Genomic DNA, 18,767 nt, shown 5'->3' with positions numbered 1-18,767 from the left:
TACCTCCTGCCAGAATGTTGGGTTTCAAAGAATGAGCAGATTAACGGATATCAGGAGTAGTGTGGCCTGGGCTGAGAATAAGGATAATTTAGGCAAATTACGAGTTAATAGTAGTGTCTGAATCATTACAGTCTGCCTACATGGCATATCTGTGAAGGTAAAGGGAACAAACTCAAGGAACATTAGAGTTTCTACTGTTGGAAAGAAGTCATATGGTAAGGGAACTACCAAAGGCCAAGACCAAATAGAAATTCAGCCCCAAAGTCTCAGCAGCCACCCCTTAGTGAGCCAGCCTAGATGAGGAGCTGATGTCTGACTCGCCAGGTCTCAGCATGCCTGGGAGAGCTGTTGCTGTGGGACATAGGCCACACAGCTTCAACTGACTCACAATGGCATTGTCAATGCTAGCCTCTTTGAGAAACTCTTCCCCTATATTGCCTTCACTATGGAAGAACCAAAGGGCCTTGAAAGAGGGTAAGATAAAGTTTCAGACTTGGGCTCAGCAAAAGAGGGACTTCAGGCTGGGACCAGTGCCAAAAACTTCGTGTGTTACATTGGGGATTGTGTTGCTGTTGGTGATTTTCCTGCCAGGCTTGTACTGTGACCCTCGATCTGTATATTACTCTTCTTACGAAACAGTCATCCCCAAGAGTCTGACAGTCAAGGGAAGGGAAGACCCAGGGGAAAAGGCATCCTATACACTAGTAATGCAGGGCCAGAAGCAGGTGATTCAACTGAAGGTGAAGAGAGACTATTTTGTGAATAACTTTCCAGTCTTCAGCTACCACAATGGGGTCCTGGGGCAAGAAGTGCCTTTCATCTCGCATGACTGTCACTACGAAGGCTACCTAGAAGGAGTCCCGGGTTCTTTTGTTTCCCTCAACACCTGTTCAGGCCTCAGGGGCATCCTGATTAAGGAGGGGAAACCCTATGGCATTGAGCCCAGGGACACCTCAAAACAGTTTGAACATGTGTTGTACACCATGGCACCCCAAGCTCGAGTGTCCTGCAGCGTCACTTCCAAAGGCAGCCAAGTGGTGTCCACCAGCCGGCAGCAAGGGAGCAGGAAGCCTCGCAGTCTACAGGCCCTGCCGTCCTTTTGGTCACACACCAAGTATGTGGAGATGTTTGTTGTGGTCAGCAACCAGCGCTTCCAGATGTGGGGCAGGAACATCGATGAGACAGTCCAGAGAGTAATGGACATCACTGCTCTGGCCAACATCTTCACTCGGGGCATAAACACCCAGGTGGTGCTGGCCGGAATGGAGATCTGGACCGAGGGGGACCTCATCGAAGTCCCAGCGGACTTGCGAGTTACACTGAGGAATTTCAATAGCTGGAGACAGGAGAAGCTCTTCCCCCGGGTGAAGCACGATGTTGCCCACCTGATCGTGGGACATCACCCTGAAGACGATGTGGGACAGGCATTTCTCAATGGTGCCTGTTCAAGAGGCTTTGCAGCTGCTGTTGAATCCTTCCACCATGAGGATGTCCTCCTGTTTGCGGCGCTCATGGCCCATGAGCTTGGGCACAACTTGGGTATTCAGCACGACCACTCGGCCTGCACTTGTGAAGATAAACTCTCTTGCCTCATGCATGAGAACATCACTAAAGAAAGTGGCTTCAGCAACTGCAGCTCTGACCACTTCTACCAGTTCCTCCGGGAACACAAAGGGGCCTGCCTGTTTAACAAGCCCCGGCCCCAAGGTCGTCTGCGTAGGCAAGCCACGTGTGGAAACGGTGTGTTGGAGGTGAATGAGGAGTGTGACTGTGGACCTGACTGTGGTAATAACCCGTGCTGTGACGAAACATGTAGGCTGAATGAGCATGCACAGTGTAGTGACGGACTGTGCTGTTTTAATTGCCAGTGGAGACATAAGGGTTTCATGTGTCGTTCTGCGCTTGGAGAGTGTGACCTCCCAGAGTATTGTGATGGTTCCTCTGGAGAATGTCCCAGGGACCACTATAAGCAAGATGGTACATCGTGTGATATGATTCACTATTGTTTTATGGGCCGGTGCCGGAACCCTGATACTCAGTGCGTGGGTATATATGGGTCACCTGCAAGGTCAGCCCCAGAAGACTGTTATATTTCCATGAACACGAAAGGGAACCGGTTTGGAAACTGTGGCATTGGGGCTTCAACTAGTCCAAAATATGTTAAGTGCTCTGATAAGAATATATTTTGTGGGAAACTTATATGTACAAATATTAGAAAAATACCAGAAGTCAAACACCAGCATACACTAATCCAGGTTCCTCATCAAAACGACTTCTGCTGGAGCATGGATGCCTTTAATGATACTGATATCCCTGATGATGGAGACGTGGACACTGGCACCCTTTGTGCCCCACACAAAGTCTGTGTGAATTACTCCTGTAGTGATCATGCCGTGCTTAGGTACGACTGTGAACCAAAAGAAATGTGTAATGGGAAAGGAGTTTGCAACAATTTAAGGCACTGCCATTGTGAGGCTGGCTATGCACCCCCTGACTGCAAAGCTCCAGGAAATGGGGGTAGTGTGGACAGTGGTCCCCCTGGCAAATCACCTGATGAAAATCTAAGTGTAGGAGGAAGTGGCATTCCTACTAAACGGAAGAATGAAATGAATGTTTTTTACAAGGTGACTTTCATACTACCCTCATTTCTTTTGCTAGTATTGTTGATTTTAGTATTTTCCATTAGCTTTAAGGCTGGAATTGAGTCAGCAGAGATGCCAGGAGGCTCCTCAGAGGAGACCACAGAGACTACTGAGGACACAGAGGACTTACCACAGGACTTAGGAAAGAAACCCACGGATATCTCAAAGATGGGTCCAGAGGGGGCTCCAAAGGAAGCCCCACCACCAGAGGAGGCACCCCCACCGCAGGAGGTCACCCCACCACAGCAGGGCCCCCTGCCGCAAGAGGAGCCCTCACCACAGGAGGCGCCCCCTTCCCAGGAAGTGCCCCCTTCCCAGGAGGCGCACCCACCCCAGGAGGTCCCCCAACAACCGGTATCCCCACCCCCGGAGGGCCCTTCGCCCCCAGAGGCCCCACCCCCGGAGGCCCCTCTACCCCCAGAGGCCCCTCTACCCCCAGAGGCCCCTCTATCCCCGGAGACCCCTGCACCCCCAGAGGCCCCACCGCCCCCGCAGGGCCCACCTCCAGAAGTCCCAGGAGGGTCTGCACCATAAGAGGTAGCAGGTGAAGGACAGGTATAACCGAAGGTATAAAAATAGTGAAGAAAGAAACCAAATACATCAAATATCTCAAGCACTGAGGGGAGATGAGAGGCTCATAGAGGCAAAGGTGAAGTGAGAACTGATGGCTCCAGTGCTCTAACTGGACTATAGAGTATAGAGAAACATAGTAATCTGGGAGGAGCAACCCAGGTTTTAATATTTACTTTAGCAATTCGGTTATACATTGATACATGAAATCAAATACAAAATATTCTGTAGTATTGCCTTATCCCATTTCATGAAACAATATATTTAAGCTTTTCTCATAGATCATTGTATCAATACCTTGTATCATTTGGCTCAGTTTCTGAGCTAAAATTATTTTTCAGGGCATACCATCTTCCATCTACATTGTTTGACACAACTGTATTATCTAACTATCCCAGGATTATTCACCCATGTCACATCAATATATTATTTTAGGAACGTTATCTACTGAGTACTCTAATTTACTATGACAGTTTTTATTCATGAAATACTGGTAATTTAAAATAAATAAAGGCAATTTTTAGATGAAGCATCACCACAGACTCGATGCAGCCTAGTAACTGGGGTTTATAAAATTGGGGCTCTCTGGAAAGAGCTGGATCTGATTCAGGGATCCAGGTGAATGGGGCAGGGTAGACAATGGAGGCCAGGGGACAGACACATACACAGTGTTGAATTCATTTGAGTTTTGTTTATTCTCTTGATTTTTTAGTTTCTATATTAAAGTTGATATTTTAACCTCTAAAATTACAGGTAACAATACACGAACTTTGTGATAACTTATGTGTCATGGTTTAAGAAAAGCCTACAGACAGGAAACTTTAAGACTGTTGGAACAAAATGGTACCAATACATCAGATCCCCCAACTATTCAGAGTCCTACTGCAGTATTTACATTTTATTTTATTTTTTTAATTTTTTTTTAAAGATTTTATTTATTTGACAGAGAGAAATCACAAGTAGACGGAGAGGCAGGCAGAGAGAGAGAGAGAGGGAAGCAGGCTCCCTGCTGAGCAGAGAGCCCGATGCGGGACTCGATCCCAGGACCCTGAGATCATGACCTGAGCGGAAGGCAGCGGCTTAACCCACTGAGCCACCCAGGCGCCCCAGTATTTACATTTTATGTAACAATGCGCCAAAAAAAAGAAACATGATTTTTATTCTAAAACAGATACAATTTTAATCATCTTGTCATGTTAGTTGTTTTTATGACCCATGTCAATATCTAGTGGGTGTTTTACAAAAAACCTCAAGCATAAGAGAGAAGAGTAGAAACTATCTTTCCTAAACACCCTGAGAGCTCTTCTCCTTGGATGCTAAGAGCATGAGAGCTGTGTAAGCTTGGCATCTTGTGTTCTCCTAGCCTAACAAATCCAACTCTTCTCTTCAGAAGAAGAGAACCTTCTGATTAAGGGGCCTTTCATCTTCCCTCTCCCTAAATCTCAAGTGTTACTCTCTGGCTGGTTGGTCTTAGACACCAAACTTCACTTCCTCGGGCCTAGGTTTCTGCCTCAGTAAGATGGACACACAAAGGACGCCTCTCACAGACTGGCTGAGAGATTAAGTTGGGTGACGTGTGTGACGGTATCGAGTACACTGCTTGGCATACAGCGGGTACGCAGATCAACACTGATTTTAGGAGATCTAAAATCAACTGTGTCAATGGATGTAAGATTGTATGAATTGTACGTTGTTCAGCTATAGTAAGATCTACCACTACCGAGTCACAGTACTGAACTTCCTTTATACCTCTGACATTCTGATCTATCACGTACATGATCATTTGCAAACACATTCTACTTCTCCTCCTAAATTGAAAATCTCTGCGGGTGAGGAGGAGTAAGATTTGGCTGATGTGGCAATCTCTGCCTTGGGCCCAGTTACAGGTAAGCCTGGTAAGGACTTTCTTCCTTTCCTTAGAGCCCTCCTTTCAAGACCATGTGGCATTAAAAGCAACCTGCTGCTTGGACCCTAAGTCAAAGATTCCAGCATTCTCCCTCTTCTGACCGCATCCTTAGTCCTTAACGTGCAAATGGCTCAGGACAGGTCAACTTGCACATTCGCGGCTTGCTGTCCAATCTTGGTGCTTTTTACACAAGTCCAACTGGACTATGAAGCTGACATGTAACCTCTCCTCATTCATTCATTCAACCACTGCTGAGTCCTTACCTATGAACTGTTGTACTAGTACTAGGGACATGGAAAAAAAGTAAGACAAAGCCTCTGAACCCATGAAAATGAAAAAAAAAAAAAAAAAGACTGCAAACCTGGCACCAACAAAAAGATAACTCCATGATGCGTCAGGCTGTAATATGTGTAATGGAGCAGAATGAAGCTATGCAAGGGGAACAAGAGTGATGTGAAGGTGGAATTCTATTTGAAGCCAATGGTCAGAGAGGGGAAGAGCCCATCAGGGAGAGGGAAGTCGAAGTGGAAGGGTCCTGAGATGGGAGCATGCTTGGCATGTCTGAAGAGAGCAAGGAGGTCAGCATTATCTGGACAGAGTGGGCATGGTGGAGTAGCAGTTGAGGGCTGTGGATGGAGACAGGTCACGTGAAGACTTGGTAAGGGCTGGTAAGGACGTACGTTTCTATTTCAGTGGATATGGGAAGCACAGAAGGCCTCCTTGCTGCTCTTCAGACATGAAGAGCATGCCCAGGTGGGCATGGCAGCTAGGCAGCAAGACGACTGGGTCTGGAACTCCGGAGGAAAGTCAGCCACAGATGTCTATTTGAGAGTTGCCAGTCCGGAGATTATATCCAAGCCACGGGACTGGTGGCCGCTGCCCAGGGAGCAGAGCCAGCAGACAGAGAAAGGAACAGATCCGAGGACTGGGTGAGGGCTTAGCTCCAGGGTGCTCCATGTGTAGGTGTTGATAAAATGAGGACTCAGGAAAGAAGTGGTGGGAGGAGAAGTGGCTGGTATGGTAGGGGAACCACCACGAGAGAGTGCTGTCCCGGTGGTTCCAACTAAGAAAATGTTTCTAGGAGAGACTTACACTACAACACCAGTCCATCTACAAATTCTCGTGGCTCTACCTTCAACATCTATCCAGAATGAGACCTCTTACCACCACTGCCACCGACCCCCACTCTCCGGCACACTGCAAGACATCATCAACTCCTTCCCTTCTCCAACCCCAGACGTCTCTAACTGGTCTCTCTGCATCCACTCTGACTCTCCCAGCAACCTGTTTTCCACCCAGTGGGCAGAGCAATTTTTTTCAAAGGTAAGTCAGAACATTCCGATCATCTTTTAAGTGTTGCCAGTAGGTCCAAGGTGAGGACCAAGCGTTGATCATTTGATTTGACAGTGGAGAGTTATTCATTGGTATCCTGCACTGGAGTCAAAATGTCAAGGGTGAGCCAAACAAACAGCTGTGAGGGTGTTCCACTGTCATCGATATTCAGAGAAACACAGATCATATAGCCACAAAGAGATGGTACTACACACCCACAAGATTGGCTGTATGAAACTAAAAATTCCAAGTGTTGCTGTGGAAGAGCAGAAGCTCTCGTAAACTGCCTCAGAAACATAAAGTGGCATGACACTTTGAAATAGCACTTTCAATTTTCTAGTTAAATTTATTTTCTCTAGTTCTCTATAACTTAGCTCTTTTACTCTTTGGCAAATGCCTTAGAAATTTCTGCTTATGTGCATCACGTTACTGGATAATAATGGTCATAAGAAGGACTCTGCATAATATTCCAAAAGAAAAGAGCCCTGTGTTCACAGATAATATAATGAACGTTGTGATGGATCCACACACAGAAATACAAGAGTAGAACAATGTGGCAGCGAATGAACTATGGCGGCACCGAAGAGGGTAAGTAAGTGTAAACTTAAATACCACGTGGAACAGAAGAGGCCACACTGCATTCCTACGGATTCGTAGGAAGTGAAGAGGTAAAATGGGAAGCACTCCCAAAATGTTAAAATTAGGTCCTCCAGAAATCCCCTCCTCCATACAAACAGTTCCCTCACAGGCAAAAAGAGTCAACACCCACCTTTTGGAGGTGTGGGAATTAATCCAAGACACTGAACCAGTGAAGCTTCTTTGTTCAAAAGTGGGTATAAAAATGGCTGAATCTTGGTAAGAGCACTGAGCTATGTCAAGTTTTAATTGCCTTAGTCCCATATCCCTCTCCCTCAGGTCCCCACTAGCCTTGAAAAACTGCATCATAGCAACCAGGGTAACTGTGAAACAGGCAGCCTACACCCCGTGGAATGGGCAGGACAGTTCAGAGCCCCCCCAAAAGCACCATGGCCATAGAGCTGTTACTAATTTTACGCCTGGCAGTTCCCCAGAAAATCCCCCTTCAGAGGACTTGTCTTGCTATAAACTCTTAGAAGAAAACATAAGGAAACCTTTCACGGCACTGGATTTGGCCAAGATAATTCTGAGGCATGATACCAAAGGCATAGGCAAAAACAACAACAAAAAACAGACGAAATGGACTGAATGAAACTTTACAATTTTGTGCATCAAAAATCACTCCTGACAACAGGAAAAGGGCTACCCACAGAATGGGAGAAAATATTTGCAAATCAAGTGTCTGTCTGATAAGGGATTAATATCCAGAATATACAGGGACAGTCCTACAACTCACCACCACGAACAACAAAAGGAACGACCAGATTCAAAAAATGGGCAGAGGACTCGAAGAGACATTTCTGCAAAGAAGATACACAAATGGCCTACGGGCACATAAGAAGATGCTCAACATCACTCATCATGAGAGAAACGCAAACCAAAACTGCAGTGCGATACCACCTCCCACCCATGAGGACGGCTACCGTCCAAAAAACAGACGTCCTATGTTGGTGAGGACGCGGAGTAAATTGGAACCCATGTGTGCTGCCAGTGAAAATGTAAAATGGTTCCTCAAAAGATCACAAATAGACTTGCCATACAAACCAACAATTCCACTCCTGGGTATACACCCCAAAGAACTGAAAGCAGGGTCTTGAAGAGCTGTTGGTATGTCCGTGTTCATAACAGCACTATTCACAATAGCTAAAACACAGAAGCAACCTAAATTTCCATCGATGGATGACCAATGGATAAGCGAAATGTGGCGTATACTTACAACAAAACACTATTCATCCTCAGAAAGAAAAGAAATCCTGATGCGTGCCACAACAATGGATGACCCTCAAGGACCTTATGCCAAGTTGAAATAAGCCAGTTCCTAAAATATGAGTCTTGTATGAGTCCACTCATAGGAGGCACCTAGAGTAGTCACAATCCTAGAGACAGGAAGTAGAATGGTAGTGCTAGGGGATGGAGGCAAATGGGCAATGGAGATTTACAGCTTAATGACTGTAGAGTTCCAGTTATAGGTTTTAAGATGAAAAGGAGTCCTGGAAATCAATAGTAGTGAAAAATATATTGGAAGGAGAAATGGAATACTTATCCATTCTTAGAGAAACACAGCACTGAGAAAGTGAAAAGACGGCCCACAGGATGGGAGAAAATATTAGCGGATCATATATCTGATGGGGACTAGTACCCAGAAAAGATCAAGAACTCTTACCAGAAAAAGATGTTCAATTTTAAAAGGGGACAGAAATTGGAAGGGGAGGTGAACCATGAGAGACTATGGTGTATGAAAAACAATCTGAGGGTTTTGAAGGGGCGGGGGGTGGGAGGTTGGGGGAACCAGATGGTGGCTATTAGAGAGGGCACGGATTGCATGGAGCACTGGGTGCGGTGCAAAAACAATGAATACTGTTACACTGAAAAGAAATAAAAAAAATTTTTTTAAAAAGGGCACAGGCTATGAACAGACATTTCTTCAAAGAAGACAGATCAATGAGAATGTAAAGGATGTGCAATATCATGAATTATCAGAAAAGTGCACATCAAAACTACAATGAGGAGCGCCTGGGTGGCTCAGTGGGTTGAGCCGCTGCCTTCGGCTCGGGTCATGATCTCGGGGTCCTGGGATCGAGCCCTGCGTCAGGCTCTCTGCTCAGTGCGGATCCTGCTTCTCTCTCTGCCTCTGCCTGCCTCTCTGCCTGCTTGTGATCTCTGTCTCTCTCTCTGCCAAATAAATAAATAAATAAAATCTAAAAAAAAAAAATCCACTGGGATGGCTAAAATAAAAAGACAGGCAGCGTCGAATGTCAGTGAGGATGTGGAGAAACTGGAATCCTCATTCACGGCTGGCAAGAATGGAAAAATATGTAGCTGCTTTAGAGAAGAGTTGGGCAGTTCCTCGAAACACTAAACACAGAGTTAACACATGACTGAGCAATTCCACTCCCAAGCACCTACCCAAGGAAAATGAAAACATGTGTCCAAGCAAAATCTTATACTCCAATGTCCACAGCAGTATTATTCACGATAGCCAAAAAGTGGAAACCACCAAAGTGGTCATCCACTGATGGGTCCAAAATAAATAAATAAATAAATAAAATGTGGCCTATTCCTTTATTCAAAAGGAATCTACTATTTGGCCCAAAGGAAAGGAAGTACTGACACATGCTACAACATGGCTCAACCTTGAAAACACGTGAGGTGAAATAAGTCCATCACAGAAGATGACAACTTGTAGGAGTCTCTTGCTATGAAATACCCGGAACAGACAAAGTCCTAGAAAACACACTGGTGGTGGCCGGGGTCTCAGGGGAGGGGAGATATGAAGAGGGGCTGCTAATGAATGGGAGAGTTTTCTTTAGAGGGTGAGGGAAAATGTTCGAAAATCAACTGCGGTGATGGTTGTGTAATTTTCTGAACATACTACAAACCACTGAACTGGACTCTCTATTTTTTTATTACTTTTTGAAGAATTTATTTATTTATTTGACAGAGACAGAGAGAGAGTACAAACAGGGGGAGTGGCAGGGAGAGGAAGAAGCAGGCTCTCTGCTCAGTGGGGCTTGATCCCAGGACCCTGGGATGACGACCTGACCTGAAGGCAGACACTTAACCAACTGAGCCCCCCAGGTGCCCCTGAACTGGAATCTTTATTTATTTATTTTCATATGATGTTATGTTAGTCACCATACAGTACATCATCGGCATTGATGTAGGGTCCATGATTCACCGTTTGTGTATAACACCCAGTGCTCCATGCAATACATGCCCTCCTTATTACCCATCACTAGGCCAACCCATCTCCCACCCCTCCTCTCTAAGACTCTCACTTGGTTTCTCGGAGTCACAGTTTCTCATGGTTCATCTCCCCCTCTGATTCCCATCCCTTCATTTTCCCCTTCCTTCTCTTAATGTCCTCCCTGCTATTCCTTATGTTCCACAAGTAAGTGAACCCATAGGAAAACTGACTTTCTCTGCTTGACTTATTTGAACTGGACTGCTTAAACAAAAACGATCATGGCATGTGAATTGTATCTTAATAAAGGTGTTACTAAAAGACAGGTAAAATAAAATCACACAGTTACACTGGGATGCATACGTGGGAAGCAAAACAATTCTTTTCTTAAGGAAAAGTGGTTACCATGAGAGACAGGATCATGATTATCTGTGATGCAGGAGGATCTGTGATTGGCAATGGCACATGGGTGACTTCTACGGAGCTAAAACTGTTGATTCCGTCATTTGGGTTGTACCTACTGTAAGGACCTACTTAGCCAGAGCAACTCCATCTTGGTTAAAAGCCATTTTGTTGTTAGTGTAGTAAAACTTAAACTGACCCTGCCCCCCTCCTCCCAGAGAAACTTACTTAGAAGCAAGTCTGGGAAACCAGTAAAATATGGTTAGCTAGTTCCTAATAACAGAGCCCAGAATACAAGGCCAGTTCGGCCAGTTCTTGATAACAAAGCCAGAATACAAGGACGAGTTGGGCCAGGTAGAGAAATCCAGTCAGTAAGAAACACACATACTTTTTCCCTAACTACCAAAGAATGTAAACCCCGCCGCTTGGGTGCCAATCTTGAGCACCAATTCTAACCAGAGTAATAGGTTAGGTCAAACAGCTACTATAAGGTAAATTGTAATTCAATTGGCCACCTGCGTGTGACCTAACATGACTACAATCTCATTGGCCACCTATGTGTGGCCAGACTTTTGCTCTATAAAAGGTAATCTGTAAGATGGGAAGGGGTCGCCTTCTTCGGAGGCGGCCCTGACCGGTCAGTCAATCAATTCTTGAGCCTGTAAGCTGGGGGTGGTCGCTCTCTTCAGAGATGGCACTGGCCAGTCAGTCTGACTTCTAATGCTTGGCATAGAATAGAGCTTTGCCTAACTTTCACCTTGTCTCAGTCTCGTTCCCCTGACCAATCAGTCTAACTTCTAATACTTCTAAAAATAAAGCTTTAAATAACTTTCACTTTGTCTCAGTCTCATTTCATTTAATAACGGAACTAACACCTACAAAGCAGTCTCCCTCCCTCAGTAAAATATACATCACATAAAATTAACCATCTTTACCATTTTTTAAGTGTACAGTTTGGTGACATTAAGTACATTCACACTGCTAGACAGCCTTCACCACCATCCATTTCCAGAACCTGTCATCGTCCCAAACTGAAACTCGGTACCCATCAGACAATAATCACTCCCAGTCACTCTTTTCCCCAGATCCTGGTCAACTCTATTCTACTTTCTCTATGAACTTGACCTTTTGAGGAACCTCATCTAAAGGAAATCACAGAGGAGAAGTTAAGGTGGCAGAGGAGTAGGGGACCCTAATTTCGTCTGGTTCCTGGAATTCAGCTACATAGTTACCAAATCATTCTGAACACCTGAAAAACTAATCAGAGCTCCAAGAAAAGAATTGCTGCAGTTCTACAAATAGGAAAGTGACCACCTTTTGGAGGATAGGAGGTATGAAGACGTGAATCCCAGGCAATAGATGGGTAGATAGGGCAGAGGGAGGAAGCCTGCTTAAGGAAGCTCCCTCAAAGTATTATAATCAGGGGAGCACAAAATCGGAACTTTAGGAATCTGCTACAGTGGGGGATGTCCCTGGCTTAAAGATGCTCAGGTGACGAGGTGGGGTGGAATCCCACATCGGATAGCGTGGTCCCGGGATCCCCAAGGTCACAAGAAGAAAGTGGGGAGCCAGAGTGTGGCAGGATTTTCAGAGCCGGGAAGCCAGGTGAAAACAGCAAGCCTAGCAGCCAGCTTTCTGCTCTGTGTTGCCATATACTGTGAATTGCTTCATGGTGGTATGACTGCTCTCTGTGCAGGGGACAGCAACAGGCAGAAGTACAGCGAGGCTCGCATCCCCTTTCCTGGGAAAAATGGCATGTGTTCGCACTGCAGGAGTCTGTCAAGTATGGAGATTCAGAGCTGGGTGGGTGCCTGAGATAAAAATGCTTGGTCACAGGCTGGGTGAACAAAGAGTTCCGTCGGAAACCAGGGAGACAAGAGGTGATTCACTGCACCCGTGAGGGCTCCCTGAAGAGTGCAGTTGGGTGGTGGTGGCTAGAGATAGGGGCACGGCCATATCCATACCCCCAACCGCATCGGTGCTGAAGGCCTTCAGAGAACAAAACGGTGGGCAACACAGTGCAATCTGGAGCTGCTTGCACTGAGCCCTGCTCCCTGGTAATAGCAGTGCAATTCCACCAAGCAAGGACACCTGAGAATTCCCGCAACAGACCCCTCTGCCAGAAGACCAGCTGGAACAACTCGCTAGCACCAAGTTTTCCCATTATAAGGAACTGGAAGACTTCAGCTTTTGAAATGAAAGACAGTATAGAGCATTCACAGCTTTTTAAAAATAATTATTATTCATTAGTCTTTCAGTTTTATTCTTTTCAGGTATTTTATTTTTTTAATTTCTTTTTGGTTCTTATTAAAGTTTGTAATATATACTTTATTTATGTTCCCTTCTGTACTATTTTATTGTAATTTTATTATATATAATGTTATATATATTATTATATTATATTATATATTACATTTATATATGCATTTTGTATTTCAGTATAAATACATATGTTTGTATATAATAATATATATTTATATATAAATTAATATTATACTTATTATATATATTTATATATTAAAGTTTTTCATTCTTTCCTATTTGAGATCTATACATATACATTGAGATACACATACACAAACAGATACACAAAAATATATATATAAGTTTTTCTCTCTTTCCTATTTTTGAGATCTAGTTTCTTTTAACAAACCAAAATACACTCAGCATCTAGTTTATTGTTTTGTTCTGTTTTACTTGTTTTTAATTTCTTCTTACTTTTGTTTGTTTCTTATTTCCTCTGATTAGTTTTGTTTGTATTTTTCTGGTGGGTTTTTTTTTTTTTTGCCTTTTCTCTCTTTCTTTTATTCTTTTCTGGACATAATGATGAGATGGAGAAACTCACACCAAAAGAAAGAACAGGAGGAAGTACTACTCACTTCCAGGGATTTAATCAATATGGATAAAAGTAAGATGTCACAACTTGAATTCAAAACAATTATTTAAAAAGTATGCTTGCAAAAAAGCAGAGAAGACACTAGACATTCCATTACTATAGAAATGAAAGAAGTAAAAACTAACTGGGTGAAAAATAAAAATGCTATTCCTAAAATGCAGTAAAAAAAGGAGGCTCTAACCACTTGGATAAATGAGGCAGAAAAGAGAATCAGTGATATATAAGACAAAATGATGGAAAATAAAGAAGCTGAGAAAGGGGGAGAAAAACAATTACAGGATGATGAAAGGAGACTTGGAGAAATCAGTGATACCATACAGTGAAACAATATTCGAATAGTAGGGGTCCCAGAGGATGAAGGGGGTGCAGAAGGTTTATGTCAACAAATCACAGCTGAGCACTTCCCTAATCTGGGGTAGGAAAGAGGCACTCAAGTCCAGAAGGCACAGAGACGCCCCCTCAGAATCCATAAAAATAGGTCAACATCTTGACCTACAATAGTGTTGCTTGTAAATTTCAGAGATAAAGAGAAAAACCTAAAAACAGCTCAGGACAGGAGGTCTGTAACCTACAAGGGCAGAAACATAAGGCTGGCAGCAGACCTGTCCACGGAGACCTGGCAGGCCAGAAAGGACTGGCATGATATACTCAATGTGCTAAATGGGAAAAGTATGCAACCAAGATAACTTTATCTGGCAGGGATGTCATTCAGAACAGAAGGCAAGATTAAGAGTTTCCAGGACCAACAAAAACTAGAGGGATTCCTGAACACTAAACCAGCCATGCAAGAAATATATTTTGTTAAAAATCTTATTTATTTATTTATTTATTTATGGGAGAGTGAGAGAGATGAGAGAGAAAGAATGAGAGAGAGAGAAGAAGAAGGTCAGAGGGAGTAGCAGACTCCCTGATGAGCAGGAAGCCCAATTTGGAACTCCACCTTGGGACTCCAGGATGATGACCTGAGCCAAAGGCAGTTGCTTAACCAAGCTACCCAGAAGCCTCTGCAAGAAATATTAAAGGGGATCCTCTGAGTGCAGAGAGAGCCCAAAAGTAACAAGGATCACGAAGGAACAGAGACAATCTACAGAGACAGCGACTTTACAGGTAATACAATGGCACTTAATATCTTTCAGTAATTACTCTGAATATAAATGGGCTGAATGCTCCAATCAACAGACACACGGTATCAGATTGGATTAAAAAGAAAAAGGCCCCATTGATATGCTGTCTACAAGAGACACATTTGAGACCCAAAGCCACCTCCAGATTGAATGTGAGGGGATGAAGAACCATGTTTTATGCAATGGACATTGATTAATAACTACAAGTAGCAATCTTTATATCAGACAAACTAGATTTTAAACCAAAGGCTGTAATAAGAGATGAAGAAGGACACTATATCATAATAAAAGGGTCTATGCAACTAGAAGATCCAACCATTATAAGTATGTATGTCCCTAACTTGGGAGCAGCCAACTGTATAAACCAATTAATAACAAAATTAAAGAAACACGTTGATAATAGTACAATAACAGTAGGGGACATTAACACCTTATTCGCGGCAATGGACAGATCATCTAAGCAGAAGATCGACCAAGAAACAAGGGCTTTGAATGAATGACACACTGCACCAGATGGCCTTCGCAGGCATATTCAGAACATTTCATCCTAAAGCAACAAAATACACATTCTTCTCAAGTGCCCATGGAACATTCCCTAGAATAGGTCACACACAGTGGGTCACAAATCAGGTCTTAACTGGTACAAAAAGACTGAGATCGTATCATGCATGTTTTCAGACAACAAGGCTTTAAAACGTGAACTCAATCACAAGAGGAAAGTTGGAAGGAACACAAATACATGGATGTTGAAGAGCATCCTACAAAAGAATGAATGGGTCAACCAGGAAATTAAAGAATTTAAAAAATACATGGAAACAAATGAAAATGAAAACTAAAGGTTCAGAGCCTTTGGGATGCACCAAAGGCACTTATATTGTATATAAGAATTCAAGCCTTTCTCAAGAAACAAGAAAAGTCTCAAGTACACAATCTAACCTTACACCTACAGGAGCTGGAGAAAGAACAGCAAACAAAGCTGAAATCCAGCAGGAGAAGAGCAATAATAAGGATCAGAGCAGAAATTAAAGATAAAGAAATTATAAAACAACAACAAAACAACAACAACAGTACAACAGATCATAAGGAAACTAGGAGCTGGTTCTCTGAAAGAATTAATAAGATCAATAAACCCCTAGCCAGATTTACCAAAAAGGAAAGAGAAAGGACCCAAACAAACAAAATCATGAATAAAAGGAGAGAAATCACAGCCAACCCCGAAGAAATACAATTATAAGTGAATATTAGGAGCAATTGTATGGTAACAAATTAGGCAATCTGGAAGAAACGGACACATTCCTAGAGACATATAAATGACCAATACTGAAACAAAAAGAAATAGAAAATCCGGACCATCCAAGTGGCTCAGTTGGTTCAGCATCTGCCTTCAGCTCAGGTCATGATCAGCATCTGCCTTCAGCTCAGGTCATGGGATGGAGCCCTACATTGGGCTCCTTGTTCAGCAGGAAGCCTGCTTCTCCTCTGCCTGCCTCTCCCCTTGCTTGTGCTTGTGCTCTCTTGGACAAATAAGGAAAATCTTCTTTTTTAAGTAATAGAAAACTTAAACATACCCATAACCAGCAAACAAATTGAAGCAGTAATCAAAAACGTTCCTAAAAACCAGGGCCAGACAGCCTCCTAGTGGAATTCTACTAAACATTTTTTTTTAAGATTTTATTTATTTATCAGGGTGGGGGGAGAGTGAGCGAGCACAGGCAGACAAAATGGCAGGCAGAGACAGAGGGAGAAGCAGGCTCCTTGCCAAGCAAGGAGCCCGATGTGGGACTCGATCCCAGGACGCTGGGATCATGACCTGAGCCGAAGGCAGCTGCTTAACCAACTGAGCCACCCAGGCGTCCCTACTAAACATTTAAAGAAGAATTAATTCCTAGTCTTCTGAAGATGTTTGAAGAAATTGAAATGGAAGGAAAACTTTCAAACGCATTCTATGAGGCCACATTAGCTTGATTCCAAAGCCAGACCAAGACCCCACCAAAAAGGAGAATTACAGAGCAATATTCCTGATGAACATGGATGCAAAAATTCTCTCCAAGATACTAGCTAATAGGATCTAAGAGTACATTAATAGGATAATTCACCATTACCAAGTTGGATTTACTCCTGGGTTGCAGGGTGGTTCAATACATCTTGACCTTCAACAATAGCTTTATTTTTTTTTAAAGATTTTATTTATTTATTTGACAGACAGAGATCACAAGTAGGCAGAGAGGCAGGCAGAGAGAGAGAGGAGGAAGCAGGCTCCCCTCGATCCCAGGACCCTGAGATCGTGACCTGAGCCGAAGGCAGCGGCTTAACGCACTGAGCCACCCAGGCGCCCCTTTTTTTTATTTTTTAAAAATTCTTTTCAGCATAACAGAATTCATTGTTTTTGCACCACACCCAGTGCTCCATGCAATACGTGCCCTCCTTAATACCCACCACTGGCTCCCCCAACCTCCCACCCCCTCACCCCTTCAAAACCCTCAGATTGTTTTTCAGAGTCCATAGTCTCTCACGGTTCACCTTCCTTTCCAATTTCCCTCAACTCCCATCTCATCTCCATCTCCCTATGTCCTCCATGTTATTTGTTATGCTCCTTAAATAAGTGAAACCATATGATACTTGACTCTCTCTGCTTGACTTATTTCGCTCAGCATAATCTCTTCCAGTCCCATCCATGTTGCTACAAAAGTTGGGTATTCATCCTTTATGATGGAGACATAATACTCCATAGTATATATGGACCACATCTTCCTTATCCATTCGTCTGTTAAAGGGCATCTTTGTTCTTTTCACAGTTTGGCGACTGTGGCCATTGCTGCTATAAACATTGGGGTACAGATGGCCCTTCTTTTCACTACATCTGTATCTTTGGGGTAAATACCCAGTAGTGCAATTGCAGGGTCATAGGGAAGCTCTATTTTTAATTTCTTGAGGAATCTCCACACTGTTCTCCAAAGTGGCTGCACCAACTTGCATTCCCACAAACAGTGTAAGAGGGTTCCCCCTTTCTCCACATCTTCTCCAACACACGTTGTTTCCTGTCTTGCTAATTTTGGCCATTCTAACTGGTGTAAGGTGGTATCTCAATGTGGTTTTAATTTGAATCTCCCTGATGGCTAGTGATGATGAACATTTTTTCATGTGTCTGATAGCCATTTGTATGTCTTCATTGGAGAAGTGTCTCTTTCTTAAACCATACACACACATAAACTCAAAACAGATGACAGACCTAAATGTGAGACAGGAATCCATCAAAATACTAGTGACCACAGGCAGCAACCTCTTTGACCTCAGCTATAGCAACTTCTTGTTTGACACGCCTTCAAACGTGAAGGGTAACAAAAAGACAAAAATTTTCTTTGCACAGCAAAGAAAACAGTCAACAAAACTAAAAGACAGGGGCACTTGGGTGGATGCCTTCGGCTCGGGTCGTGATCCCAGGGTCCAGGGATTGAACCCTGATCAGGCTGCCTGCTTGGTGGGAAGCCTGGTTCTCCCTCTCCCACTTACCCTGCTTGTGTTCCGACTGTGGCTCTCTATCAAATGAGTAAATAAAATCTTTTAAAAAAAAGAACTAAACATAAAATAAACTAAAAGGCAACCTACAGAATGGGAGAAAATATTTACAAATGACATACCAGAAAAATGACATACTAGTATCCAAAATCTATAAAGAACTTCTCAAACTCAACACCCAAAAAACAAAAAGTCCAGTTAAGAAATAGGCAGAAGACATGAATAGACATTCCTCCAAAGACGACAAAGGAATAGCTAACAGACACATGATAAAATGCTCAACATCACTCAGCATCAGGGAAATACAAATCACTGTCACGATGAGTACTACCTCACACCAGTCAGCATGGCTAAAATTAACAATTTAGGGAACAGCAGATGTTGGCGAAGATGTGGAGGAAGAAGAACCCTCTAACACTCTTGGTAGGAATGCAAACTGTGACAGGCACTCTGGAAAACTCTATGGAGGTTTCTCAGATAGTGAAACACAGAGCTACGCTAAGACCCAGCAATTGCACTACTAGGTATTTATCCAAAGGATATAAATGTGATCTCAAGG

General features: G+C 43.4%; 2 protein-coding genes across 2 annotated transcripts in view; one reads left to right on the top strand and one right to left on the bottom strand.

The window, feature by feature from the left end:
* Window positions 1-325: 325 nt before the first annotated feature.
* LOC116572328 (disintegrin and metalloproteinase domain-containing protein 1a-like) lies at window positions 326-3,945 on the top strand. Its single transcript, XM_032311235.1, has one exon. It carries the CDS (start codon window positions 390-392, stop codon window positions 3,174-3,176), a length of 2,787 nt encoding a protein of 928 aa, XP_032167126.1. The 5' UTR covers window positions 326-389; the 3' UTR covers window positions 3,177-3,945.
* A 380-nt stretch (window positions 3,946-4,325) lies between these two features.
* Window positions 4,326-18,767, bottom strand: part of TMEM116 (transmembrane protein 116) — a 139,307-nt gene continuing 124,865 nt past the window's right edge. The window contains exon 11 of the mRNA XM_032311245.1: window positions 4,326-4,576. Coding sequence (XP_032167136.1) covers window positions 4,529-4,576 — 48 coding nt within the window. The 3' untranslated portion in view covers window positions 4,326-4,528. The remainder of the gene's footprint in view (window positions 4,577-18,767) is intronic.

The sequence above is a fragment of the Mustela erminea genome, chromosome 13 (genome assembly GCF_009829155.1).
Source record: "Mustela erminea isolate mMusErm1 chromosome 13, mMusErm1.Pri, whole genome shotgun sequence".
Lineage (NCBI taxonomy): Eukaryota > Metazoa > Chordata > Mammalia > Carnivora > Mustelidae > Mustela > Mustela erminea.
Note: the sequence above shows the minus strand (reverse complement) of the source record. Positions and strands in the feature narration are given on the sequence as shown.

Excerpts from the sequence above, each read along its gene's own strand:
- LOC116572328 (XM_032311235.1), top strand. The coding sequence starts at position 390 with ATGGCATTGTCAATGCTAGCCTCTTTGAGAAACTCTTCCCCTATATTG.